This window comes from Mesitornis unicolor, unplaced genomic scaffold (assembly GCF_000695765.1).
Source record: "Mesitornis unicolor isolate BGI_N332 unplaced genomic scaffold, ASM69576v1 scaffold31233, whole genome shotgun sequence".
Lineage (NCBI taxonomy): Eukaryota > Metazoa > Chordata > Aves > Mesitornithiformes > Mesitornithidae > Mesitornis > Mesitornis unicolor.
The window spans coordinates 3,298-5,067 of record NW_010174472.1 but is presented as its reverse complement, the minus strand read 5'-3'; the positions used below and the strand labels follow the sequence as shown (position 1 = coordinate 5,067).

The window sequence follows — 1,770 nt, the reverse complement described above, 5'->3', positions numbered from 1 at the left end:
CCAGTTTGGCGCTGGTGTCGATCCGGTGGCATCGCCTGGTGTCGTGGTACTTTAAAAAAATACCTAAAACCACTTAGAAATAAAAGATCTTTTCTGTAAGCCAGAGAGACGGCTTCCAGGGAGAGAGAAGTTCAATCACGGCGTGATTTCGTCGAGCTGTCTCCTCGCAGGAGTGATTAAAAAAGCGATCCAATTTCCCCCCTCTGTAGTAGAAACCATTCTGCCACTGCAGCGCAGGGGAGCAAGGGAGCTGGGAGGACACTGTTGTGTTAGAACGGGCGCCGTTCGCAGCGTGCAGGCCTCTGGTGATCCCCAGGAGCTCAGCAGGGTTTTGGGTCATGCAGCAGCCGATCCTCCACGGGGCCAGTGCCCGGCCCAGCCCGGTGGCTCCTCAGTCCTGGTCCCGGACGTACTGCACGGCCTCCCAGCGCTGGGCCATGGCACTCTGGTGCCGGATCACCTTGGTGCTTTCCACCACCTAAACCCACCAGAAAAGGACAGAATCTGTTGATAATGATTACGTTTTTTAATAAACAGTCATTTTGCACAGCTTGCCCTCCCAGCTAGAACCACCCCCTTCCCTTCTTTGGGTTGACAATGCCCCGCAGCAGTCCCCATGTGTTCTGCCCAACACAGCGCCCACCCGAGCAGAACCGAGACCCCCGACCACCCCAGCAGCTCCTCACCCCAGCAGGGTGAGGAAGGGCAGCGCCAGCAGAGCTCTTGAGCCCGTTTAGGACTTTACCTCTGTGTTGATCTTGTCAACGGGTTCAATGCCTGCATACTGCGAAAAGGGGGAAAAAAGGCTCAGTAACAGCAACCGCACAGGGAAATGCAGGCAAAGCAGCTGGGTGGGGGACACGGGAGAGGTCAGGCTGCAGCCATGCCCCTACTGCAACCATGTGCCCCCCTGCCCTCCCCGCATTCAGGGGCCAGTTTTGGCCAGGAACCCCCTCCCCAGGGCAAGCTGCTGCTTCCCCCAGTCCCACACAGGGGTCTCAGCAGGGCCTGGTGCCACCACCACTGCATCTCCCACCAAGCTGAGCGCCCAGACCCGCAGCTCCGGGTGGAAGCCAGGCACAACCCCTCCAGCCCCAGATCCCCAGCATTCTCCCGGCTGCAGCCCCCAGCCCAGGCAGAGCAGGCACATTCACCTTCCCTTCTTCCTTCACCCTCCTCCTCCTCTCCTCAAAAGGGCTGGAACCGGGTGAGTCAGTGCCAAGAGTCTCAGTGCTGCCCTGGGGAGCGACGGCCACTCTCAGAGGGGTGAAGGACGACACCAGCGCCAGGATCCCCTCCTGGTGTGGGGTGGGAGAGGAGACAGGAGAGCTGGACACGGAGTAACTGCCACTGGCACCTGAGGCGGCTTCAAGAGAAAGAGCCATGGTCAGAGGTGAGGATGGCCCTGGGGCTGGGGTTCCTGTGGGGGAGCATGGCTTCTGCCCCAGGGTCCTGGCAGAGCCAGGGTTTGGTCAAGGCCGGGACCCCGTGTCTGGGTGCTAGGGACCAGCAGGAGCCAGGGATGGGAAACGCACAAGCCTGGCACTTCTGAGCCCTTCCAGTGCTGTTTTGTGCAGTGACTTGGCACAAAGTCACCAAAACCTGAGCAGCTCTGGGATCCAAAGCCGTGCTTCTCTTGGCGAGCCCATCCCTCATCATCACCACCATCAGTGGGACCAGGGGCTGCACACCGAGCACTCCGGGTTGCTGACCTCTGCCCGTCCCCGCTGTCCCTCCTCTGCCCTTACCGGAGCTGTGCCGTGAGTGGGA

General features: G+C 60.3%; 1 protein-coding gene across 1 annotated transcript in view; it reads right to left on the bottom strand.

The window, feature by feature from the left end:
• Positions 1 to 391: 391 nt before the first annotated feature.
• MISP (mitotic spindle positioning) overlaps positions 392 to 1,770 on the bottom strand; it is a gene marked incomplete at its 5' end in the record, with an annotated part of 3,430 nt that continues 2,051 nt past the window's right edge. The window contains 4 exon segments of the mRNA XM_010181069.1: positions 392 to 478; positions 746 to 784; positions 1,155 to 1,366; positions 1,749 to 1,770. The exon segment at positions 1,749 to 1,770 is cut by the window's right edge and continues 17 nt beyond it. Of these exon segments, the coding sequence (XP_010179371.1) occupies positions 392 to 478; positions 746 to 784; positions 1,155 to 1,366; positions 1,749 to 1,770 (360 nt within the window).